A 26,931-nucleotide genomic window follows, 5' to 3' on the forward strand; every position below is an offset into this window, starting at 1 on the left:
GAAGTGGTCGTTATGCCGGATTAGAGACGTGGTCGGTATACTGGTCATTTTTCTCAATGAATAAAGAAGGCAAATATTTTGTACTTTTAAAAAGTGCCCGTAATAACGGCGTGGTCCTATTTGTGGCGTGGTCGTTAGGTGGCATTTTACTGTATCTAAATAAGTGGAACATCAACACTTTCAAAAGATGCCAGAGATCTGCTGAGGACGCGATTTTGCGCCATTGGCGCTAAAAAAATGAGAATGGCGCAGGAAAATCGGCAGCAAAGGGCCATGGGCGCATCTAAAATCTGTGCCAGACTTAAAAGAAAACAAAACTGTCTGCTGGGTTATTTAGTCATCCAGTCAAAACTGGTACCAACAGCAACATGTTACCCATGCTCCTGTAATTACGCATATTCTTTAGTTTATCCATTCCCCTATAGCTTTTGTCCATGTTATCTACTTACCGCATTTCTTCTCATAATCCCTTTCCCACACAGATACTCATTTCTACTACCGTAAATTTAATCCAATAAAACAAACAAACAAATTATACAAAAACATAATATTTACAAGAGCCACCGCCGGGCGGGGGCAACGCTCGACTTTTTACTTTTTCTAAACGCAAACATAGAAAGGTTTGAACATATATTAACGTTTCCTTTTTATAAATTTAGTTGGTCTGTCTTGTCACATTAGTTTTCTTTATATATTTTGTATATATATGAATAGAAACATTAAGCATATTTCTAAAAATAGCAACAGTACGCAATTTCTTAAAATAGCAACATGACGCAATTTCTCAATATAGAAAAAATGACGCAATTTCTAAAAATACAAAAAATGACATAATTTCTAAAAATAAAAAAGTGATGCAATTTCTAAAAATAGCAACAATGATGCAATTTCCTAAAATAGAAAAATTGACGCAATTTCTAAAAATAGAAAAAATGAAGCAATTTCTAAAAAAAGAAAAAAAATGACGCAATTTCTAAAAATACTACAAATAGAAATTATGATGCAATATCTAAAAGAAGAAATTATGACGCAATTTCTTAAAGTAGAAAAAATGACGCAATTTCTAAAAATAGCACCAATGACGCAATTTCTAAAAATAGAAATTATGACGCAATTTCTAAATATAGAAAAAATGACACAATCTCTAAAATTAGAAACAATGACGCATTTTCTAAAAATAGCAACAATAACACAATTTCTAAAAATAGCACCAATGATGCAATTTCTAAAAATAGAAATTATGACGCAATTTCTAAAAATAGAAAAAATGACGCAATCTCTAAAAATAGAAATTATGACGCAATTTCTAAAAATAGAAAAAATGACGCAATTTCTAAAAATAGAAAAAATGACGCAATATCTAAAAATAGCACCAATGACGCAATTTCTAAAAATAGAAATTATGACGCAATTTCTAAAAATAGAAAAAATGACACAATCTTTAAAATTAGAAACAATGACGCAATTTCTATAAATAGCAACAATGACGCAATAAAATAGAAAAAATTATGCAATCTCTAAAAATAGAAACAATGACGCATTTCTATAAAAAAAAAAACAATGACCCAATTTCTCTAAATAGAAACAATGACGCAATTCTATAAATAGAAACAATGACGCAATTCTATAAATTGCTGTTGTTGTTGTAAATATATATGTATAGACACACACACACCAATAAATATTTAAATATGGTCATTTAATGCACAAATCTGAGAAAATTCAGTAATTTAACCTTCAAGGTCAAGGTCATTTAAGAGCCCAAGCAAAGTTGGGTTTGATAAACAACAAGGTCTGGTCCTTAAGAATGTTCTCTTATAATATGAGGTTGATCCCTTCAATAATAGCAAAGTTACAGTCAGTGACCGCCAAAACAATGAAAATTTCAATAATTTGGCCTTCAAAGACAATGTCATTAATGTGTGAAGGTCAAGGTCTTTCGGTATATCTTTAACAGTAATCTTTGAAGATTATTATGTTCAAGTTTCAGGACAATCCATTCAAAACTAACAAACTTACAGCCAATAAAAGCAAAAAAAATGAAAATTTCAATAATTTGACCTTCAAAGTCAAGGTCATTTATGAGTGAAGGTCAAGGTCTACCTGGTTATTTTTAAGGGATATCCTTAAAGATTATTATGTTCAAGTTTGAAGACAATCCATTCAAAAATAACAAAGTTACAGCCAATAACAGCATGAACAAGCAGAAATTGGACTTTTAACCTTGAAGGTCAAAGTCATTTATGGATGAAAGTCAAGGTTAGTGTGGTCTACTGAAAGGTCTTGTCCCAAGGGTTGTTGTGGCCAAGTATGAAGACAATACACAAAGAAATAAAAAAGTTATGATCCAGGTACAAGTTTTCGGACGGCAACGGCTACGGCAACGGCAACGGCAACGGCAACGCCGACCTGACTGTAGCAATACCTCTATTTTTTTTTCAAAAAAAAAAGTCGAGCTAAAAATGATTATCGGTAACTGAAAAAAAAGTGTTGCTATTTTAAGATATGCTGTAAGTTACAGTATAATCTGACAGGTGTTCAACTTGATGAACCCTAAGGTCACTCAAGTTCACGCAAGTTTTGGCCTGGATGAAGTGTAAAAAAAGATGTATATTTCGTCATCAGAATGTTTTGACAGGGTGATTTAACCAATCAGAGAAACATTGTGCATGACTTTTTTATGATCAAAAGGTCTGTCGGCAAATGTCTTTGATGTATGCTGTCTACACAGAGGCATACAAGGGGCAATAAAATTCGTCAATATACAGTGGTAAGGGACATTTTTGGTGCAAAGTAGGAACAATTAAATTGATAATGCACAATATAAGACATTACAAGTAAGAACCAGCAATTATGTGAATAAATTTGCATATCAAATTTTTGAGCAGCCATTAATAAAATATTTTCATTTTTGCCTGCAATTAATATAAGTTTAAAAAGTTACCATGTAGGCATAATTTTTAATTATTGGTAAAGTACTGAATTTATAAAGTGAACCACTTGTCATAAAATATGATTTAAGTTTTATTACCGGGGAAATTCAATTACATGTATCTACAAACTTTTTAACAGTTATTTTGGTCAATGTTTACTTATTTTCCCAAGGCCCATACTTTGGTAAAAATGGCCCATCATTTTCAGACCAAGTGGGCCCAGGGCCCAGTACTTTCAAATTCTTGGCAGATCTCTGGATGCAATTTGTATCCACTTCCCCTTTTCCCCAAAAACTTCTCCCTATTTTCACTGGAGGGAGAAGTCACTTCTCCCTAAAATTTAGGGCTAGCGTGATCCCTGGGACAAGGAAGGCAAAAAAGATGTTTCCCAAAATTTTAGGGACAAATATTCCATAAATTAAAAATATGAAAACAAGATAAAAGGAACACTTATCTTCCAACTTACATTAGCTGCAATTCCACCTACAAATATTCTGTTTGGTATAACTGTTCCAAATTTAGGTGCTCCACTTAATGGGGTTCCACATGGTGTAGTTGATGGACTGACATCTCCGGAAGACGTCTGAAATATTAAAAATCATTTACAAAATAATTTGTCAGGCAGCATAATTGTGCATCACAAAAAAATAGCCCAATTTAAGTCAAAATAATGCATTTTTTCCCAATCAGTCTAAGACCGGCACCATTCCAAAAGTAGAGAAAACAAGAGGGCCATGATGGCCCTGAGGTCGCTCACCTGTATATAGGCCCCCAGAGGGGGGCCAGTTTAAACCCCAGGTCTTTTATTTGAACAAACTTGGAAGACACCCATTAGAAGATGTTTCATGATGTTAAGTTTTTACTACACGCATATAATGAAAAACAATGACCTTTGCTAAACATCTAAGCTCTAGCTCATTGGGTTTTTTAAAAGCAGATATTTTAAGTTTTTACTATACACATATAGTTAAAAACAATGACACCCCTGGGGCGGGGCCAGTTTTGACCCCAGGGCATTTATTTGAACAAAGTTTGTAGACACTCACTAGAAGATGTTTCATGCTCAATATCTAAACCAGTGTTTTTTTTCACTTTTGGGGGAAGGGGGTCGGTGCCCTTTGGAGGGGGAAAATGCAATAGGAGGGGGATTTTAATATGCAGTGATTAATCTAGATGTGCGTCTTGCGTAAAATACGCATAAAAATCGAAAAAGACTCACAGTTTCAAAATATGTGCGTTCAATTTGACGCATGCAAATCAGGTAGTTTATAATCCAAAATATCACGACAAGGGATTTCTATGTACCGTTTGATTACTTTATTTTCATTAGTTGAATAATTTTTCAATTTCTTCAGTTGAATAATTTAATTTCCGATGATAACAGGTGCAAGACTAATCCCCCATTTGCTTGAAACGTTAAATCTCAAGCAATTGTTGCTTGCAATCAGTAACCGCCCATTATCGGCATTAGCCAATCAGAGCGTCCATTTTGCATGAGAGTGAATCGCCTACAATGGTGAAATACATTGGCGCTAAAAAATGAGAAGGGCACAGGAAAATTGTCAGCAAAGGGCCAAAGGCACATCTAATATCTGTCCCAGACTTATTTTGTATGTTATTTAGTCATCCAGACAAAACTGGTACCAACAGCAACAGGTTGCCCATTCCCCTGTAATTATGCATATTCTTGCAGTGTTTTTTTCTTTATATAACTACTACCCTAAAACGGTACCATTCCCAATAGAAAATAGACATTAAAATTCCCAATTTCCAATGTTAAATTCCCAAAATGACTGTTCAAAATGCCCACAAGGCAAAGTGATTTTTCTAAAATCATTTAAATCCAACATATTCATATAAATCACCACTCAATAGTTCTATCTAGACAGTAGAAGCTGTTAGCTATCTTTATTCATGATGTCTAATCTCATTTGTAGCTGAAAAAATGCATTAAAAAAATTCCCAATTTTAGTCAAAATAACGCATTTTTTCCAAATCAGTCTGGTACCGGCACCATTCCCAAAGTAGAGAAAAAAAACGCTGTCTTGAATTTATCCATTTCCCTATATAGCATTTTTCCAAGTTATCTACTTACCTAATCCCTTTCCCACACAGATACACATTTCTACTACCGCATTTCTACTACCGTAAAATTAATCCAATAAAGCAAACAAAAAATCATTAATCTACTTAATATTTTAAATAATTATCGGTAACTGAAAAAAAGTGTTGCTATTTTAAGAAATGCTGTAAGTTACAGTATAATCTGACAGGTGTGTAATGATTTCCCCTAAGGTCACTCAAGTTCACGTGGAGTGTAAAAAAAAAAAAAGATGTCTATTACGTCATCAGAATATTTGACAGGGTGATTAACCAATCAGGGAAACATTGTGCATGACTTTTTTTCATGATCAAAAGGTCTGTCTGTGTATGCTTTCTACACAGAGGCATACAAGGAGCAATAAAAGTCATCAGCATGTATACAGTGTGACAGGGACATTTTGTGCAAATTACGAACAATTAAAATGGGTAATGCACAGTATTAGACATAAGTAGTAAGAAAATATAAATTATGCAAATTAGATTTTTGAGCAGCCAATAAAAATTGTTTTGCCTGCAATTAATATAAGTACCAAAAATAACTTTTATTACTTAATCGCTTGTTATAAAAACATGCAAATCATGTCAAGGATCTGCTATTAAAAAAAAAAAAAAAATTCTGCTAAGACGCATTTATTTTGCTACATGACTCATTGATTTTGCTACAGGACTCATTGTTTTCAAACATGTGCGTCATCTGACGCATTGTAAGGAATTTCTAGATTAATCACTGTATATGGATCTAAAATATTGATGTGTCACATGATAAACTTGTTGGGACACCAGGAGTAGCTCCCCTTACCTATATGAGAACAATTAGTAAACAACCTTGCATAACAGTAAGTCTTACAGGCATAAAATAAAGAATTTTTCGGCAATTAATTGCAAAAAAATGATATTCATTGCAGGCAAATTTGGGCTGCCATATTATAGGGGGAAATTTCGGCTTTGAGGGGGAAAAAAACATACTATTTTGAGGGGGGAATGGGGCCGAATTTCGCCGAATATTTTGGTGAAAAAAAAACACTGTAAACTCTAGCTATTTGGGTTTTTTCAAAGAAGATTTTTTAAGTTTTTGCTATACACATATTAATAGGAAAATCAATGACCCCCGACGGGGGCCAATTTTAACCCAAGGGCTTTTATTTGAACAAACTTGGTAGACACCCATAAGAAGATGTTTCATGCTAAACATCTAAGCTCTAGCTCATTGGGTTTTTTAAAAGAAGATATTTTAAGTTTTTACTATACACATACAGTGTTCGAAATTAGCAGTAGTCCTATAGCCCCTGACTACTAAATTTCTCCTCGGGCTACCAACTTTTCACACTTACAAGCCCGACCAGGCTACTGTATTTTCAGAGGCAATATAAACAACTGTTTTGAACAAATGATTTGTGCTAGTGAAATGTCTTTTGGGCTAGTGAATATTCAAATCTGGTCGTCCAACCAGTCTAGTGGATTTAAATTAGCATCCAAAGCTTAATTTTTCAAATATCAGTAATGATTAGTTGATTAAAACCATTATAAAGGTCTTAAAAAGACCTTTTCAGAACAGTTTTCCTTTTTAAAATTGATGAAGAAATAAAAAAGTTATGCAATTTTAATTTTCATTGAAAATGGCGAAATTTCAGAATTTTCCGCATATTATTTGCCTAATAGTCGTGTCGCGCCGGCGGAACCGACGCGTTAAGAAATATGGTTAAACTTACAGTAAAAATGTCATAACTTTTTTATTTTTTGAGGTATCTTGATGAAATTTGGAACACTGCAAGATCTCCCTATGCTGCACACAACTGCTTTCCATTTTATGTACTATCATGACTTTAATAAAACAAAATAAACAACATTCTGTTACCAGTGATCTGAAAATTTATTTTATTTTCTGGTATAATGCTAAAATTTATTTTATCGCATGCATATATATCATACATCATCAAAATTTCATCACAATAATTTTCATTTTCAATATATCATTAACAAAGTATATACATATCAAAGCAATTCAGTGCTTAATAAAATATATTTTATAACAATAACTGAATAAGATTACATTTAAAGTAATTTAATTTAAATTACATATACATTTTGCAAATGAGATCCAAATATCTTATTCAAAATAACCAGTGGTCTAGTGTCTTTTTTATTATTTAACTACTTTACAGTTAGAAATAATACTTCTTAAATTTCACAAACAGTTTGTTTATTTCATCAGTTTCTTCAATTTGCCACATACGGCCAGAATTTAAACAGTTTGAAACAAAACCTATTTTCAGAATGAAGTCTTTTTCTACAGTTTTGAATGTCTTCACGTGCAGGCCAACAAAAATGTCCCACTTTTCTTGCTGGGGACATAAACTTAACAACAAACATAGTTCTATTTGAATTAACAGAAGACACAATTCCGGGATACCATGTATCTTGATAGGCTACAGCAATGTACTCATTTTCTTTAACAATGTCATTTTTCGACAAGTCGCGTTTAAATTGATCTTCCTCATTGAAATTCTCTTCCTCCAAACTATCATCTTCATTGCACTTTTGTTTTTTAGTTTACTTTTGCCTGTCACTTTGTTCATTTTTCTTTTCTTCCCTTTTTCTTTTATTTGAGCCATGTCCGCATTTAATTTCACTCATAACACTTTTTTCTTGTGTTCGGTGTTCATCTCTCAGTTGTTTTCCTCCTTTACGTGCTTTTTTCATCACATTTTCAAGTTCATCCCTAGGCATTTTATTTAACCAACTAATCATTTGAAGTCTATTGCGTTTTTAATAACTGAACTGAGGAATGATGATGCATTGAAGCACTTGGTCGGACGTCGCTGGCTGCTATCCAGATCTCCAAAATGATGTTCGCAAGCTAAATTTGTCACATGGGCAAAACCTGTTCTTTGGAGGTTGTCTTTTTGAGGGTTGAACACCAAATTGTCCATCAGGGAGAAAGTCCACAAGCTGTTTATCAACAGTTTTCTTCATGGAGAGGCCACTAATTTAACTGTATTCAGTAATATTTCTCGGCATGGCAAACCGTTCTCTGGCTCGATGATTACAGACAGTTTTGCTCTTAAACAGTTGACGGTATGGAAAATCACTAATGTCATGGGGGTCTTCATTACTCCAGTGGGAATCAAGGTGCCCATATGTTTGCCGGGTCATCTTGACAAATTTCCAGGAAGTTTCTGATGTCATTTATTTCAGGATACAGTTCAACATATGGGGACTTTGTTGCTTGTTAAAAGTTTCCAGAAGGGCCAGTTATTCTCAGATAAAATAAACCTAGACACTTGTATTAGAGTCATGATAATGTCAGATTTTAGATCTGCAAGAACAGATTTTAGCTTAAGATTGGGGGTTTTCACCGTTTCAAGGACTTTAATGAAGTCATCACGGTGCACAAAAATTTCAGCGGCTGTCTGAAACAAAGCGTTTAAAGCGGTTATCTTTATAATTTCCTATCACAGACTTTAACCCATTTGCTGCACAGTGTGCTTCCCATAGGTCACGTATGCCATGATGGTCACCAGCTGGACCAAATACCTCGGACACTGTTCGTATAGTACGTTCAACCACTGTGCCTTTAGTGTTCCAGAACTTAAAGACAGACAAACTATCACGACCAAGTGGACCATGATCAGAGGCGATACCTGATTCATGCTCTTTGAAATTCATTCCAATATACCGATGACACCCTAAAAGTACATGCGCCATGCAATGAAAGTGCAGAACTTCCGGATGTTGTGTCTCATCACAAACTTTCAAAACTTCATCACGCCAATTATCCAGAAGTCTGTCAGCTTTTTTTTCATTACTTGCGCGATCACTCATTGTGAAGGCTAATTTTTCTAAGGAGGTTTTCACAAAACTGTCTGTACTTACACCTTTGTTCATATTTGCATTAACATTTGCCAATTCATTCATATGATTTTTGGTTACGTTATTAATTGTCTCTACAGTTTCATGGGCAACTCTGTTGAAACCTAGGCTAAGGACATCTCCTGATGAGAGGGTAATTGTTGTGTCTAGGATTTACTGTTTCTTTCGTGTTGTTCCATCTCTATTAAGTCCCCAATTTTCTGTTTCGGATAACTGTTTGGATATAAAGGCTTTGGCTAGGTAGTGACCTTCGCCGACAATTGTTTGAACTGTGGTGCTGGAAGGCAAATCTGTTTTACGTAGATCTTTACCAAAGAGATGCTTAGAAACTGTCTTAATAACATTTGGTACTTTCTCAACCGCAACCTCAAGTCCACTTAGTTCAATTATGCACATACGCAAGTTATCACTGAATGTACCATCAACATTTTTTGTTTCACATGCTTGTTGGTTGATCTGCTCTTTCAGTATGTCATTGTTTATTTCAAGTTCACGGACTTTTGCTTCATTTTCACTTACTTTAGATCTCAAAGATTTGACAAGGTCACTTTCTTTTAAGTCACTTTTCAGTTTTTGTGCAAGTTTTGTAGCTCTAACTTTATAATAACTTGCAGTCTTCTGTGCCTGAAGTTTCTTTTGCTCTTGTAACTTGTTTTCGTAATTTTGTTCTTCATTTTGATTTTCTTTCAGATGATTATTTTCAAGTGTTAAGCGTTCAATAGATTCTGAATCAACTAAACCCTGTCTTTTTTGACGCAACAACTGCCTCTCAGTTTCTCGAAGCAAGCGCAGATTTTTCCTAGAGGTTTCATCTCTCTTGTTTACGTTCCTTACAGAGAAGTGGCCAATTTTATTTTCAAGCACTTTCACATTTTCTTTTAATAAACCTATCTGTTTATTAACCTGCTGCAAGGCCTTTTTCTTTCTATTAAGTTCATACTCATACGTGTTTAATGTCTTAGTTTCATCTTTGCTAAATTGAATTGTGTTTGAAACATTAGGACCATCATAGCATGATTTGTTTTGTTCATTTTCATTTTTTTCACATTCCAGTCTGTTTACTTGAATTTCAGATGTACATAATTCTGTCTCATTTTGCCTTGGGCTGATCAAACCGTTTTCGCATATTAAAGACTCATCAGGACTATGTTCAATACTTTTACAGGGTGTAACAAACAGTTTTTTTGCCGGTGTCCCAAATGGCTTTTTATTCAATTCATCCACTGATGAAATGCCACCAACTTTCTTTTTCGAGACCAGTTTCTTTTTTGTTTCAATGGCACGATTGATTCTGGTCTTCAGGGTTGACTGGTTAGACGACAATAAATCTGGCTGGAGGGACTTAATAATGTCAATCACTTTGTTCAAATTTTTAAAATATGTCTGCAGTTCAAATATCAACCCAGTTTTAATACACTGATTTGTAAGAGGTTTGATTATATTGAGATTATTTATCTGTTTGTTGGTCAACTGAATTTCCATACAATATGGACCCAGGAATTCTTCTTCCATGGTTATAAATCATACCACAGGAAACAAAGCTCTATGCATCTGAAAAAAAAAAAGAACTTTGAACTTCATTGTAACCAAAGTCAAAATTGCACAGGTGTTTTGAACTGACTGTACTTTTCTTTGTTTTAAACACAATGAAAACCGTTATTTTTAAATGGTAATTCATGAAACTTATCAGAATTAAAGATTATTTTTTAAAACAACGAATAATAAACATTATCATAGCACTTTCATAACAAAATTAATGATTTTGGGGTAAAATTTTAAAACCGCACTATAGACTTATATAGCAGGTGCACGGTCGGGAAATAAATCGCTAATTAATTAATAATTATAAGACTATGTTTGAAATTAAATAAGCTGGGCATACATTATAATGTATATTTGTTGCCAGAATGTTTGTTTTCTTTAAATATGCGATATTAATCGCTTACTCAGACTTTTGAAAAATGTTGTTTTCACCGTATCGGTAAATTCAAAATGGCGGACGGACGCCGCATGGAGTGAAGCACGCTTCATCAGAAATCAACATTTTTTGCTTCCCGATGCGGGTACCTAAATCTCTTTTGATTTTAATAAATTATACCTCATTTAAAAGAAAAATTTATTCCCTTTATACTGATATATGAATTTTATGAACTTACCGAATAAATTTTGTGAAAATCGTCGTAGACTTTGGGTGATTGTAACTTTTTTTTTTGTCAACATACGAAAATAATTCAACATCCGGGTGAAAGGTCATTCTTTTTTCTGATTGGTGATATTTAAATCATGAATATTCATAACTAATTAATAACCCGCAAATTATATCACGCGACCTACATGTGTCAATCACACGTCTTATCGATGACTTTACAAATTACCGTAAAATTTGTAGCGTGCATTGGATTTAACTCACCATTATAAAAAAACGTTTTAAAATACAAAAATGATATTTATGTCATTTGAAAGATAATTCAATTTCCTTTTAAATGATATATAAATTATACAGAAATATTTTGAAAAAAATTGTCAATAATTTTGATTTATCATGGTACTATCGATTTTTTGGAAAATTCTTAATCTGCATGGCTTATCAGCTGGGGTTGCTATTTAAATCCTAATTTCTTACACCGCACATAGTTAAAAACAATGACACCCCTGGGGCGGGGCCAGTTTTGACCCCAGGGCTTTTATTTGAACAAACTTTGTAGACACTTACTAGAAGATGTTTCATGCTTAATATCTAAACTCTAGCTATTTGGGTTTTTTCAAAGAAGATTTTTAAGTTTTTTGCTTTACAAATATAAGGAAAATCAATGACCCCTGGGGCGGGGCTAATTTTGACCCCAGGGCATTTATTTGAACACAGTTTGTAGACACTCACTAGAAGATGTTTCATGCTTAATATCTAAACTCTAGCTATTTGGGTTTTTTCAAAGAAGATTTTTTAAGTTTTTGCTTTACACATAATTATTAGGAAAATCAATGACAACTGGAGAGGGGCCAATTTTCACCCAAGGGCTTTTATTTGAACAAACTTGGTAGACACCCATTAGAACATGTTTCATGCTAAATATCTTAGCTCTAGCTCTTTGAGTTCTTTTAAAGAAGATTTTTTAAGTTTTTATTATATGCATATTGGGAAAATCAATGACCCCTTGGGGGAGGGCCAATTTTGAACCCAGGGCTTTTATTTGAACAAACTTGGTAGACACTCACTAGAAGATGTTTCATGCCAAATATCTAAGCTCTAGCTCTTTGGGTTCTTTAAAAGAAGATATTTAAAGTTTTTTCTTTCGGTTGCCATGGCAACCAGAGTTCTGCATGGAATTAAATTATTTGAACAATTTTTAATGCATGGAATTAATTTATTTGAACAATTTTTAAAGGTGACCACCAAAGGAACAATCCTGTGAAGTTTGGATGAAATTGGCTAAGTGGTTTATGAGGAGATGTCATTTAAAGTAAAAGTTTATGGACGGACTGAGGCCGGACGAAAAGCGATCACAAAAGCTCATGTGACAGATGAGCTAAAAACACTCAGTGATTTTTCTCACTTAATTGGGAAGAGGCCTTAGCCTATTGATTTTGGGAAAAATTATCGCTAAAATTGCTGATTTGGGAAGTAAAAGAGCTGGAATAAGTTCAGATTTTTGGGAAAACTGCATGATTTTAAAGAAAATTTCAATTGGGAAGAGGCCTTTTTTCGGAGTCTGTTATATAGGTAAAAAATCACTGACACTGTATAGGGGGCCCGTTATGCTCGACTATACCACGTGAAATAAACAAGGTCAAAATGTCTCAAAAGTCTATAACGAATTTTCTAATGACGAAATGGCCGGCAGACAAATCTGATGGAGATTCTATTGCCTCTAAAATATCAAAATCAAATATAGAGGAAACATCTAAGAAGGCAGTAACTGCAAGCTTGAAAACTGGATATTGTTATGGGTGATTTATCAACCGTGACTCAAATGGCCTGCAAAACATGTAAAATGTTTGCACCTGCAGAGAGTGTATCTAAGGTATTTATATTTAATTACATTTTCTGTCTATTTATTAACCAGAATGGAAAGATCATATATATGTAGTTATAAATATGGTCTTGCCCCTTTCTGTCCATTCTGTTTGTCTTTTAATGTCCAATCTTTTATATGGTCTTGGGAGTGGCTGGGGGGGGGGGGGGGTTGCAATAAAAACTGCCTAGGCTAGGGAGGGGTATCGCCAAGTTTTTTTTAGGTTGTAGAAACCATATTTATTTAACCCATTGCTTCATGAGCATTTTGTGAAAAATGGCTGTTTTCATTGAAAAGTCTCCCGTTACAAGTTCAAATTGCTATAATACTATAAAAACTGCTTCAACACTAATCAAACTTGGCACAAATGTTGACTGGACCATTGTCCTTGCAACAACATGCTCAGACTTAAATTTTCTGTTACCATGGCAACGAGGGGACATCTCAAAATTGCCAAAATCACTATTTTGCGTTGATTTTTTCCATCAAAATTGATTTCAAAGTGCTGCAACTTATCAATGGATTGAGATAGAGTCAAATGCTTTTCAGCGTTGGTTACACGTTACCTTATGATCAATCTGGGGTCATTTACAGCCTCTCACAAGTCCAAAATTTTCTTGGCGATGAGGGGGACTCCGCCCCCTTCAAACCCCCCAAAACAGAAGGGGGCACATCCCCCTTCTGGCAACCCCCTGATGTATCTTTTGGTTGGGGGGCCGCGCCGAAAAAGAGGTCAATTTTTTTAACAACATTTCTCAAACAAAAACAAGTGTTTGGGGCCTAAATAAGGCATTTTTTCATCATTTGAGACAACAAAAAGGGGGGGGGGGGGGAAAAAGGCGTTAAAAGGCGTGTATATGAAGTAATGGGTTAACTGAAAATGATGAAAATACTTGAAATTACCCTAAATCGCGTTTTTTCATGTTTAAACATGGCCTGTCATATAAATTTGAAGAAAAATTGTTGTTTTGTAGATTTTTTTATTTTTTTCATTAACCCATTGCTTCATGAGCATTTTGTGAAAAATGGCTGTTTTCATTGAAAAGTCTCCCGTTACAAGTTCAAATTGCTATAATACTATAAAAACTGCTTCAACACTAATCAAACTTGGCACAAATGTTGACTGGACCATTGTCCTTGCAACAACATGCTCAGACTTAAATTTTCTGTTACCATGGCAACGAGGGGACATCTCAAAATTGCCAAAAATCACTATTTTGCGTTGATTTTTTCCATCAAAATTGATTTCAAAGTGCTGCAACTTATCAATGGATTGAGATAGAGTCAAATGCTTTTCAGCGTTGGTTACACGTTACCTTATGATCAATCTGGGGTCATTTACAGCCTCTCACAAGTCCAAAATTTTCTTGGCGATGAGGGGGACTCCGCCCCCCTTCAAACCCCCCAAAACAGAAGGGGCACATCCCCCTTCTGGCAACCCCCTGATGTATCTTTTGGTCGGGGGGCCGCGCCGAAAAAGAGGTCAATTTTTTTAACAACATTTCTCAAACAAAAACAAGTGTTTTGGGGCCTAAATAAGGCATTTTTTCATCATTTGAGACAAACAAAAAGGGGGGGGGGTGAAAAAGGCGTTAAAAGGCGTGTATATGAAGTAATGGGTTAACTGAAAATGATGAAAATACTTGAAATTACCCTAAATCGCGTTTTTTCATGTTTAAACATGGCCTGTCATATAAATTTGAAGAAAAAATTGTTGTTTTGTAGATTTTATTTTTTTCATTAACCCATTGCTTCATGAGCATTTTGTGAAAAATGGCTGTTTTCATTGAAAAGTCTCCCGTTACAAGTTCAAATTGCTATAATACTATAAAAACTGCTTCAACACTAATCAAACTTGGCACAAATGTTGACTGGACCATTGTCCTTGCAACAACATGCTCAGACTTAAATTTTCTGTTACCATGGCAACGAGGGACATCTCAAAATTGCCAAAAATCACTATTTTGCGTTGATTTTTTCCATCAAAATTGATTTCAAAGTGCTGCAACTTATCAATGGATTGAGATAGAGTCAAATGCTTTTCAGCGTTGGTTACACGTTACCTTATGATCAATCTGGGGTCATTTACAGCCTCTCACAAGTCCAAAATTTTCTTGGCGATGAGGGGGACTCCGCCCCCCTTCAAACCCCCCAAAACAGAAGGGGGCACATCCCCCTTCTGGCAACCCCCTGATGTATCTTTTGGTCGGGGGGCCGCGCCGAAAAAGAGGTCAATTTTTTTAACAACATTTCTCAAACAAAAACAAGTGTTTGGGGCCTAAATAAGGCATTTTTTCATCATTTGAGACAACAAAAAGGGGGGGGGGTGAAAAAGGCGTTAAAAGGCGTGTATATGAAGTAATGGGTTAAGAAGGCTATCACCAGCCTGTACATTCTATTTCAACATTACATGATCCATGGCTAAAACGCCAAAAACTTCAGTCATACCTTTTGGTCCCCAACCAGTAATCTATTTGTCCCCTGCCTTTTCGAAGAAAAAAAGGGGGGGATATAGAAATAGGCTCTGTCCGTACAAACCCAGAGGTACTTGTTTGACTTCGAGGACAATAGGTAACAGTAAATTCTCTTTGATCCTTTTCATTCCATTTTTACTAGTGTGTCATTTTTTCAAGGCTTAAAAAATGACACACTAGTTTGAAGACAATCCATTCAAAAATAACAAAGTTACAGCCAATAATAGCCAAAAAAAATGAAAATAATTTGACCTTCAAAGTCAAGGTCAGTTATGAGTGAAGGTCAAGGTCTGTCTGGTTATTTGTAAGGGATATCCTTGAAGATTATTATGTTCAAGTTTGAAGACAATCCATTCAAAAAAAACAAAGTTACAGCCAATAACAGCATGAACAAGCAAAATTTGGACTTTTAACCTTGATTAGGTCAAGGTGATTTATGATGAAGGTCAAGGTTAGTGTGGTCTACTGAACAGTCTTGTCCCAAGGGTTGTTGTGGCCAAGTACAGGGCTATTTTTCCTTCTATAGCAGGGGCCGTTATAGGGCTGCTTCCCCAAAGAAAAATTCTTTAAAATCATGCAGTTTTCCCCAAAAATTTAATTACATCAAGTTTTTTCTTCCCCTTTTGCAAATATACCTGGTAATTTTTCCCCAAAATTAAGGGCAGGGCTGCTGAAAAAAGCCCTGAAGTATGAAGACAATACACCAAGAAATAAACAAGAGGGCCATGATGGCCCTGAGGTCGCTCACCTGTATATAGCCCCCCCCCCCCCCCCCGGCCAATTTTTACCCAAGGGCTTTTATTTGTTTATTTGAACAGACTTGGTAGACACCCATAAGAAGATGTTTCATGCAAAACATCTAAGTTCTAGCTCATTGGGTTTTTTAAAAGAAGATTTTTTAAGTTTTTACTATACACATAGAGTAAAAAACAATGACACCCCTCGGGCAGGGCCAGTTTTGACCCCTGGGCTTTTATTTGAACAAACTTTGTAGATATTTACTTAAAGATGTTTCATGCTTAATATCTAAACTCTAGTTATTTGGGTTTTTTTCAAAGAAGATTTTTAAGTTTTTGCTATGTATATAAGGAAAAATCAATGACCCCCGGGGCGGGGCAGTTTTGACCCCAGGGCTTTTATTTGAACATACTTGGTAGACACCCATTAGAACATGTCTCATGCTAAATATCTTAGCTCTAGCTCTTTGGGTTCTTTAAAAGAAGATTTTATAAGTTTTTACTATATGCATATAAGGAAAATCAATGACCCCTGGGAGGGGCCAATTTGGACCCCAGGGGTTTTATTTGAACAAACTTGGTAGACATTCACTAGAAGATGTTTCATGCCAAATATATAAGCTTTAGCTCTTACAGTTCTTTAAAAGAAGATTTTTTAAGTTTTTACTATATGCATATACGGAAAATCAATGACCCCCTGGGCGGGGCCAATTTTGACCCCAGGGCTTTTATTTGAACAAACTTGGTAGACATTTACTAGAAGATGTTTTATGCCAAATATCTAAGCTCTAGCTCTTACGGTTCTTTAAAAGAAGATTTTTTAAGTTTAAACTATATGCATATAGGGAAAATCAATTACCCCCCAGGGCGGGGCCAATTTTGACCCCAGGGCTTTTATTTGAACAAACTTGGTAGACATTCACTAGAAGATGTTTCATGCCAAATATCTAAGCTCTAGCTCTTTGGGTTCTTTAAAAGAAGATTTTTTAAGTTTTACTTTATGCATATAGGGAAAATCAATGACCCCCTGGGGCGGGGCCAATTTTGACCCCAGGCTTTTATTTGAACAAACTTGGTAGACATTCACTAGAAGATGTTTCATGCCAAATATCTAAGCTCTAGCTCTTACAGTTCTTTAAAGGAAGATTTTTTAAGTGTTTACTATATGCATATAGGGAAAATCAATGACCCCGGGCGGGGCCAATTTTGACCCCAGGGCTTTTATTTGAACAAACTTGGTAGACACTCACTAGAAGATGTTCCATGCCAAAAATCTTAGCTCTAGCTCTTACAGTTCTTTAAAAGAAGATCTTTTAAGTTTTTACTATATGCATATAGGGAAAATCAATGACCCCCCGGGGGCGGGGCCAATTTTGACCCCAGGGCTTTTATTTGAACAAACTTGGTAGACACTCATTAGAAGATGTTTCATGCCAAATATCTAAGCTCTAGCTCTTAGGGTTGTTTAAAAGAAGATATTTAAAGATTTTTCTTTCGGTTGCCATGGCAACCAGAGTTCTGCATGGAATTAAATTCTTTGAACAATTTTTAAAGGTGACCACCAAAGGAACATTCCTGTGAAGTTTGGATGAAATTGGCTCAGTGGTTTATGAGGAGATGTCATTTAAAGCAAAAGTTTACGGACGGACGACGGACGGACGGACGCCGGACGAAAAGCGATCACAAAAGCTCACCCTGTCACTTTGTGACAGGTGAGGCCTAAAAAAAAAAATTGTTTTGTTAGGGTAACATGCTCTCAAGGAATAGGTAGGGTAGGTCGGATTTTTTTTTTTTTTTTTTTTTTTTTTTTTTTTGAAATTTAGATATGGAAATTTCTGACATCCCTCCCGGGTGGCACAAATACATCCCTTCTATGTTTTCAAAAGACATTTCAGGTGTAACAATCTTAAACTCTCAGCGTTCTTCTGGTGAAGATCACACGCCGTTTTACAAATATTGACAATGTGATCTGCCATTTTGTAACTAAGAGCGGTGTTAAAACCTGTGCCGTACCCAGGGCTCATCCTGGGCGGAAATTTTAGGGAGAAGTGACTTCCTCGTGAAAAATCAGCAGAAGGGAAACATCCCAATGTTTATGCATTAACATGCATGGCTATACATCCTTTAACTAGAATAGAAACACAATCTATTTATCAGCTATTTATAAGCTTTCTCATATATTTTTGATAATAATGTGTAAGAAAACTATGATGAATAAATTAACTTTATATTTTTACTTTCCAGATAAAGTTACATTGGATAATGATTAATAAAATCTGTCTATCCTGTTCTGTTTACAGAAATTTCTTTTATGATCTTCTATGTTGTATTGTCATATTTATGTGCATATAATTATGCTTATAAAACAATTTTCAAATATCGAAGAATATGTAAAATATGTACTGCAAACATTTGTGCACATTATATTTGATCACTAAAATTATATACATTCATTTCTTATTGAAAAATTCGACTGAGAAATTATAGAAAATAAATTTCTAATTACCTCCCTTTATTTTCATGAAATGTTAAACTCGGTAATATCTTTATAAATAATGCTTTTTGAAAATTTACAATATTAATAAATCTTAATCTGAGCGTCATATTTATGACATTAAAACAAATATGTATATATTGAAACAATAAGAACACTTCTTTCCTGACAAATTTTGTTGTTATATACATGAGCACATGATATACGACCGATATGTCGCATGCCGATCATGATTCGTAGTTTTAGGATGTCGTGCCCACGTGCGTACAAGCTGTGTCAAATTTGGCATTTCTACAAAGATAACAATGCAAAACACTCTCACTGTCTACAACATACCAATCATAAGATTTTTGCGAATTGACTAACAATTTTGTGATAGCCGTGAAAAACCCATTGGACATCGCCTTTACTTCGGTTAAACACCGCGTGTATATCAATTAGGGAAGATTTGCACGTGTTTAGATGATCGGAAAAAAATTAATCTATAATTATCGCCAAATCCCGTATTAAACTCGCAAAATATACCCGTTTCGGGCCGATGCTCTCATTATTTACTGTTTAGAGTAGGCGGTCTATCGCTTTGCATACAGGTAGAGGGGTAGTATATAGCGATGCTCTGATTGGATAATGATAATTAGCAGTCGTCATATGGGCGGATACAATCTCTGCTCTTTACATCGGCAAGTAATTACTCTTTGGGAATTAAGATTTTATCGGCGATGTTGACTTCTCTTTGATCAATTGGGAGAGCGAAATGGAAATATACACAGCGAAATTTTCGCCTGAATTGCCCTTCACACTGCTCATTGAGTACCTCAATAATACGGTATTTTCATGGATTTTTTTTTTTTTTTTTTTTTTTTTTTTTTTGGACATGAAAAAAACGGTAGGGTCGGCGCATATTATTAGGTAGGGTCGGGTGACCCGAACAGAACAATTTTTTTTTTTAGGCCTGAGCTAAAAAGTTATGATCCAGGTACAAGTTTGCGGACGCAGTGTTTTTTCTCTTTATATAACTACTACCCTAAAACGGTACCATTCCCAATGGAAAATAGACATTAAAATTCCCAATTTCCAATGTTAAATTCCCAAAATGGCTGTTCAAAATGCCCACAAAGCCAAGTGATTTTTCTAAAATCATTTAAATCCAACATATTCATATAAATTACAACTCAATAGTTCTATCTGGACAGTGGAAGCTGTTAGCTATCTTTATTCATGATGTCTAATCTCATTTGTAGCTGAAAAAATGCATTAAAAAAATTCCCAATTTAAGTCAAAATAACGCATTTTTTTCCCAGTCAGTCTGGTACCGGCACCATTCCAAATGTAGAGAAAAAAAACGCTGGGAGGGCAAACTACAACTTTATCAACTGAAATAAACTAGTGTACAGATATACTATGCTCATCCTTGAGTAAAATATTTTAATCAAATAAATTCATTAAAATCTATTAAATTATTCTGTCTCAATTTCAACAAGAGCCATGTCAACATGGCCCCCCCCCCCAATCCCCCGCCGAATGTGTTTGCTCATTGGAAGAATGTATATGTAGTAGAGCGGAATAATTCTATTTTAAGAGGTCTTTTGGTAATGAAAACTGATGGCTATAGTGATTACAGATTTGAAACCTATGTGAATACTGATGGCTGAAAATAACAAAGCGCAATTACTGAAAAATAATGCAGGGTAGGTTATCATTATTGTGTGCTGCATCCCTCCTCAGTAAAATCTATCCACCTATGAAGTTTCAAGTTGATACCGCAAATACTTTTTGAGAAAAAATTAAAGTATGAAAAAGAACAAAGGGCAATAACTCAAAAATTATAAAAGGTAGAGTTATCATTCTTGTGCAGTGCACACCTCCCGAGTCAGAGATCTATGCACCTATGAAGTTTCATTTTGATATCTCAAAGGCTTTTTGAGTTATGCTCTGGACAAAAATTAATTTTGAAAAATAACAAAGGGCAATAACTCAAAAATAATGCAGGGTAGAGTTATCATTCTTAAGCACTGCACTTCTCCTCAATGAGATCCATCCACCTTTGAAGTTTAAAGTTGATACCTCAAATACTTTTTGAGATAAGCTCTGGACAAAATAGCATGAAAAAAAAAGGGCAATAACGCAAAAATTGTATAGGGAAGAGTTATCATTCTTGCGCACAACATTCCTCCTCAATAAGATCTATCCACCTATGACATTTCATGTTGATATCTCAAACACTTTTTGAGTTATGCTCCACTCGGGTGAAAAATTAGGTATGAAAAATAACAAAGGGCAATAACTCAAAAATTATGAAAGGTAGAGTTATCATTCTTGTGCACTGCACACCTCCTGAGTGAGATCTATGCACCTATGAAGTTTCATGTTAATATCTCATAGGCTTTTGGAGTTATGCTCTGGACAAAAATCAATTTTGAAAAATAACAAAGGGCAATAACTCAAAAATCATGCTAGGTAGAGTTATCATTCTTGTGCACTGCACTCCTCCTCAATGAGGTCTATCCACCTATGAAGTTTCAAGTTGATAACTCAAATACTTTTAGAGATATGCTCCGGACAAAAATGTCGGACGGAAGGACGGACGGACGGAGACTATTTCTATATCCTCCGCCGAAATTTTTCGGCGGGGGATAATAAAGGAATGAATAAACTATGCATGGGAACAAGTTAAGTTGGTTCTTTCAAAACTGTCAGGTTTTTTTTAATGACACTATATATTGACAGTGATTTTTTTACCTCTGCATCCCGAGTTCAGGACTCATTGAATTTGCTGTGGATGCAAAGTTTCAAATAATGTGCATCTTTTGGATGCATACTTTTTCTGAGTAGGGAGTCCTGTCTGACAGGAATTTGGTAATAAATACCAAATTGTGTTCAAGTTATGTCAATCATATTCTAGGTCTGCAAATCTTCTACAGATAAGAAATAATAATGAGTGCTTTACTAATGATTATTAAGCATAAAATATTAAGGAAAATGAAGTTTTGATTAATCTCAAACTAAATTAATGGAAATAAACTTATTAAATTTATTTGACAGTTTTGAATTATTTCAGTATCAGAAGCATTGTAATTAATGCAGGGCTCATCCGGAAGGGCGATTCAGGCGATAACTTCGCCGTGTATATTTCCATTTCGCTCTCCCAATTGATCAAAGAGAAGTCAACATCGCCGATAAAATCTTAATTCCCAAGGAGTAATTACTTGGCGATGTAAAGAGCAGAGATTGTATCCGCCCATATGACGACTGCTAATTATCATTATCCAATCAGAGCGTCGCTTTATACTACCCGTCTACCTGTATGCTAAGCGATAGACCGCCTACTCTAATCAGTAAATAAATCGAGCATCGGCCCGAAACGGGTTTAATTGTGTGACAGTTTTGCGAGTTTAATACCGGATAATGCGATAATTATAGATTGTTTTTTCCCGATTATCTGAACACGTGCAAATCTTCCCTAATTGATATACACGCGGTGTTTAACCCGAGTTAAGGCGATGTGCAATGGGTTTTTCACGGCTATCACAAAACTGTTAGTCAATTTAAAATAATCAATTTCATTCATGATCAGCGACTGGATTAAAAACTTAATCATATTTTGAATGATTTCAGTCCGTTAACATCAATTAAAAATTGTTGTCGCTCACGTCATGGCTACGAAATGCCCAAAACTAGCAGTAAAAGAAAGTTACTGATTCTGATACATCTACGCGAAAATTTAAGAAAGCCAATTCGCAAAAATTTTACGATTGGTATGTTGTAGACAATGAGAGTGTTTGGCATTGTTATCTTTGTAGAAATGCCAAATTTGACACATCTTACGCACGTGGGCACGACATCCCGGAAAAACTACGAATAATGATCGGCCATGTATATAACAACAAAATTTGTCAGGAAAGAAGCGTTCTTATTGTTTTAATATAGATATGTGTTTTAATGTCAAAAATATGACGCTCAGATTAAGATTTATCACTATTGTAAATATCAAAAAGCATTATTTATAAAGATATTACGAGTTTAACATTTCATGAAAATAAAGGGAGGTAATTAGAAATTTCTTTTCTATAATTTCTCAGTCGCATTTTTCAATAAGAAATGAATGTATATAATTTTAGTGATCAAATATAATGTGCACAAATGTTTGCAGTAAATATTTTACATATTCTTCCATGTTTGAAAATTGTTTTATAAGCATAATTATATGCACATAAATGTGGCATAACAACATGTAAGGTCTTAAAAAAAGTTCTGTATTTAGAACAGATTAGGCAGATATTGTTAATCAATATCCAATGTAACTTTATATTGAAAGTAATAATGTAAAATTAATCTGGGACATAAGATACAGAATTAATTTATTCATCATAATTTTTCATACACATTATTATCAATAAATCTACATGAAAATACATAAACAAATATTTAGAGGAAGCTTATAAATAGCTGATAAATAGATTGTGTTTATATTATAGTTAAAGGATGTATAGCTATGCATGTTAATGCATACACATTGGGTTGTTTCCCTTCTCCCTATTTTTCGCGAGGAAGTCACTTCTCCCTAAAATTTCCACCCAGGATGAGCCCTGTAATGTAGAAATCAAATTCAATTTTTCTTCATTCCATTGTTAATATACCTTTCATATCACTAAAGCAATATTAAGCCTTGTAACTTAGATTAGTCGGCTAAATTTTAGGACTCATAGATTTATAGCTCAGCGAGTCCTAGGACCCACACTGATGAGTTTGTAAAAAAATCACTGTATTGATATTGTAACTACCTTTAGTGTGTAAAATAATTTTATACATAACATATCTTCTTTCTGTGAAGTCAAAACATATTTATTTTATATTTACAAATAGACTGTGTAGCAATTCTAAATATTTTCTAATGTCAAATTTGAGCATAGTATATCCCTCACTGTCAACTATTAACACCATGGTCACCAGTCAATTGAATGCAAGTTATTGTTTCAACCAAAGCTGGCTTTAATTTAGAGTGTTGTTATAATACAGTGAGTTACTTAAGTAACAGCAAAAAATAAATTACTGATGATCGATTATTAAACCTTGTAATCGATCATCGCCGATCGGTCCTTTAAACGATCAATTTTCGATTATACTCGATCATCGTTTAATCCCTACAATACAATCAGAAATAAACAAATTAGTTTCTTAGTTAGGAGAAGAACCTAGCTGAACTGTGTCAAATTTTTTGGTCTCTAGGTTAAAAATTATTAAATCTGTACGGAAAAATGTTCCAAAAGTGTCCGGTTGATGGTCTCCGACCAGTATTAAGGAAAACATAAATACTTCATATTCCGCCCGGAGCAGTGAAGTCAAGTGACGTCAGCACATGTAGTGCCAAACAAAATATTTTGTTGACATTTGACTAAATTTTTGCAATTTATTATTATGTAATGCTTCGATTTAAAATATCTGCGGTTGTAAAAGGTATGATTTTGTATTGCGTATGGAAATGGCTAAATCGAGTGTAGGACAAAAGCCCTCCCGTCCAAAATTGACAAGGCGGACAAAAGCCCTCCCGTAAAAATGACAGGGCGGACAAAAGCCCTACCGTAAAAATGACTGGGCGGACAGAAGCCCTCCCGTGAAAATAACAGGGCAGACAAAAGCCCTCCCGCAGCAAATACATATATGTACATTGAATAGTTTATATTTTCTTTTCAATGCACTCAACATATTAAAATTGTAATCATGAATATTTTTGTTTTCCATTGGCAAAACCGTGTTTGTATGAGCTTGAGCACATTCCTGAGGGGCATCTGAATAATTAGTGCTAAAATCTGTAAGTCCATATTTATTCGGGCCGTATTTATTCACGTAGATATGAAGGATTATTCTATGTGAAAATAATATTAATAGAGTATTAATTGATGAAAAGAAGTTAAAATTATCTAACTTAAAAGTTAAAAACATTTATAATAAATGTGCCTTGTAATGAGTCAATTACTTTTAAAAGTGACTTTGTTTTTAACGGCATTCGTGTAAAAAGTTACCTCGTTAAACATTTCAGTTAGGTATATTCAGAATAAAAGATGATTCTAGCTCATACCAGTACTAAGCCAAGGCCAATTGAAAACAACAAGAAATATATACATGTAACAATTTTAATATGTTGAGTGCAATGAAAAAACACACAAGTATTCAACATACATATTTATTTTTGTTACGGGAGGGCTTTTGTCCGCCTTGTTAATTTCACGGGAGGGCTTTTGCTGCCCTGTCATTTTCGCCGGAGGGCTTTTGCTGCCCTGTCATTTTCGCGGGAGGACTTTTGTCTGCCTTGTCATTTTTTGACGGAGGACTTTTGTCCGTTTCCCAGCTAAATCAGTTCACTGAACAAATAAAAAAAGCATTTTCGGGGCCGTCCGGGTTTGGTGGTCGTCCGGTTTTGGTTAGTCCAATAGATTAGACGTTACAGGCTTGTTATAGTTTTATGTTTGTCAAGCCCGACGTCTTAATAGTTATTGCTCATAAACGCGTAGCATTTTGAAAAATTAAAAAAATGTCTGTCGACTTGCCTTTCAAGCTTTATTCAAAAGCTTATCTTCTGTTCTTTCAATTGCATGGTCCATCATTAACAAAAACTTTCAAACAATGTACTTATCAATTAAAAATAAAATATAAATATCAGTCTATTTTGCTCATCGCCGTCATCGGCCATACTGGTTAAGTAAAGCGTTTTACAGATTGATTCCAATTTTGTGAACAGAAAATTATATTCGAACACACTGACAGTGCATGGGCAATTATTTCGTTGAAAAAATATTCCGTTAGAAACTTCTGGACTCATTTAAAGGCTTGCATTTGAATTAGCCAATCAGATTTCGCGCACTGTATGGCGGCCATTTGTATATCGACTGTACACGGAATTTAATTAAATGAGAGGATTTAATCATGATTTTTCGGATGTGACAGTTCAATCATTTTGTTAAAAGGTAGAGTATTCATTTTTTAGTTTTGTTCATAAATAGGTCAAAATTAATGTAAATACATGCTGTTTTAATTGTTGAAATTCATTAGATCTAAATCGATGTCTAATGTCATTTTTTTTGCTACACGATTTTGCAAAGATCTGTTAAGACCTAGCATAACATGGAAAATGAAAAATGTAAAATATCAGATTAATGAATGATAAATATGAAATAGGTTACGTATAGGTCTTATAATTAGGACTAGGTATTGGTGGTCTCCAACCACTATATAGATCTACTGTAAGGAAAAAAATGCTGGATTTCCCAGACTGAAAATAGTGGGAGAGTATGCTGTGAATATGGAACACTAAACAGATATCAAATTGGACTGAATATCATGTATTCAAAAGTTTTGACGCTTCTGATCTCATATCCGTCAATATGATACTGTATAGATCTTCTTATATATCCAAACAAGGCAACGCTCTTGAAAGAACGCATGGCATCATTTCTTGAAAGCTCCTTTCGTGAAGTAGATTCTGCAAAAATATATCCTTCCACAAAACTTTTTTTAGTTTAACCATAGTGAAACACCGAGTATGAAACGGTAATATCCACTCACATTCCTTATGAAATATGCACAGTAGGCCTATACACAAACGCTTCCGAACAACGGATTTTTTTTTTTTCATGATTTAAACGATTCTTTGACTACTTTTGACAATTTAAACTTCCATAACTTTAAACATGTTGCAGAAAGTACATAAATATCATATTCTAACAGACACAAACAGAATGGATACTAATAAATAATTCCAGGTATTTTCTTTACCATTTCGTGTAAATCCATTTCACCCCGATGCTTGCAATACACAGAATCTCGGAGTAAGTGCAGCCGAATTCTCTATAGACGATTCCATTATTTATGGGGTTGTTACAATTGTTCCTTTATCCTGTTTAAAGGGAAGAATTGGTATTATTCTTGTAAAATGAATAAAAAATAGGATATAATTTATTTGGTAAAGGTAAACCTTTAAAATATAGAAATATTACTCAAATACTTTTAAAAACATACGTACAATATTATGCTGACACCCCTTTCGATGTGTATTCGTCGAAATACCCATCAGCGACAAAAATTTCCCGCCTTACATTTCAGTTATCCTCGCGTGACCTTGTGACTTTTTTGTACAGGGTGTGAGCTAAAGTTTGTAAAAATTATGTGCTTCTCGAATAGTTTTTAAATATAAACATAGGCTTATATCTAAAATTAGACCTAGATCTACTGCAGCTACGTACTTTTAACAGAATGTGTTTTTAAACCAGTTTCAAAAAAAAAAATTGCCCGTAGAATCTAAGTATCTAGACGTCA

At 34.5% G+C, this 26,931-nt stretch overlaps 1 protein-coding gene across 5 annotated transcripts in view; it reads right to left on the reverse strand.

Moving 5' to 3' along the window:
* LOC132751924 (protein boule-like) overlaps nt 1-26,519 on the reverse strand; it is a 51,985-nt gene extending 25,466 nt beyond the window's left edge. For all 5 annotated transcript variants that reach the window (XM_060742139.1, XM_060742138.1, XM_060742140.1 and 2 more), the window contains exons 1-2: nt 26,392-26,519; nt 3,400-3,516 (exon numbers count right to left, since the gene is read on the reverse strand). In XM_060742139.1, coding sequence (XP_060598122.1) covers nt 3,400-3,516; nt 26,392-26,409 — 135 coding nt within the window. In that variant the 5' untranslated portion in view covers nt 26,410-26,519. The remainder of the gene's footprint in view (nt 1-3,399; nt 3,517-26,391) is intronic.
* Nucleotides 26,520-26,931: the final 412 nt, after the last annotated feature.

Source organism: Ruditapes philippinarum, unplaced genomic scaffold, assembly GCF_026571515.1.
Source record: "Ruditapes philippinarum isolate M1 unplaced genomic scaffold, ASM2657151v2 ctg3734_1_1_1_1, whole genome shotgun sequence".
NCBI lineage: Eukaryota > Metazoa > Mollusca > Bivalvia > Venerida > Veneridae > Ruditapes > Ruditapes philippinarum.